General features: G+C 66.7%; 1 protein-coding gene across 1 annotated transcript in view; it reads left to right on the forward strand.

Moving 5' to 3' along the window:
• Positions 1–252, forward strand: part of LOC104619003 (natural resistance-associated macrophage protein 1) — a gene marked incomplete at both ends in the record, with an annotated part of 2,175 nt that extends 1,923 nt beyond the window's left edge. Inside the window, one exon of the mRNA XM_010284745.1 lies at positions 103–252. Coding sequence (XP_010283047.1) covers positions 103–252 — 150 coding nt within the window. The remainder of the gene's footprint in view (positions 1–102) is intronic.
• Positions 253–288: the final 36 nt, after the last annotated feature.

The following is a 288-nucleotide window of genomic DNA, read 5'->3' on the forward strand; positions in this document are numbered from 1 at the left end:
ATGCCCCCCGTGTTCCTCCGAGCCAGGATCTGGGGGGGCTGCCCTGGCATGGTGCCCCAAGCACAGCGAGGGGCGAGGGCGCAGGTTTCACCATGTCCCCAGGGTTTCCTGCAGCTCCGTTGGTCCCGCTTTGCCCGGGTGCTCTTCACCCGCTCCTTCGCCATCCTGCCCACCGTCTTTGTGGCCGCCTTCAAGGACGTCAGCCACCTCACGGGCATGAACGACCTGCTCAACGTCCTGCAGAGCATCCTGGTAAAGCGGGGGGGGGCACCACCTGCCCCCCCAACA

The sequence above is a fragment of the Phaethon lepturus genome, unplaced genomic scaffold (genome assembly GCF_000687285.1).
Source record: "Phaethon lepturus isolate BGI_N335 unplaced genomic scaffold, ASM68728v1 scaffold49093, whole genome shotgun sequence".
Taxonomy (NCBI): Eukaryota; Metazoa; Chordata; class Aves; order Phaethontiformes; family Phaethontidae; genus Phaethon; species Phaethon lepturus.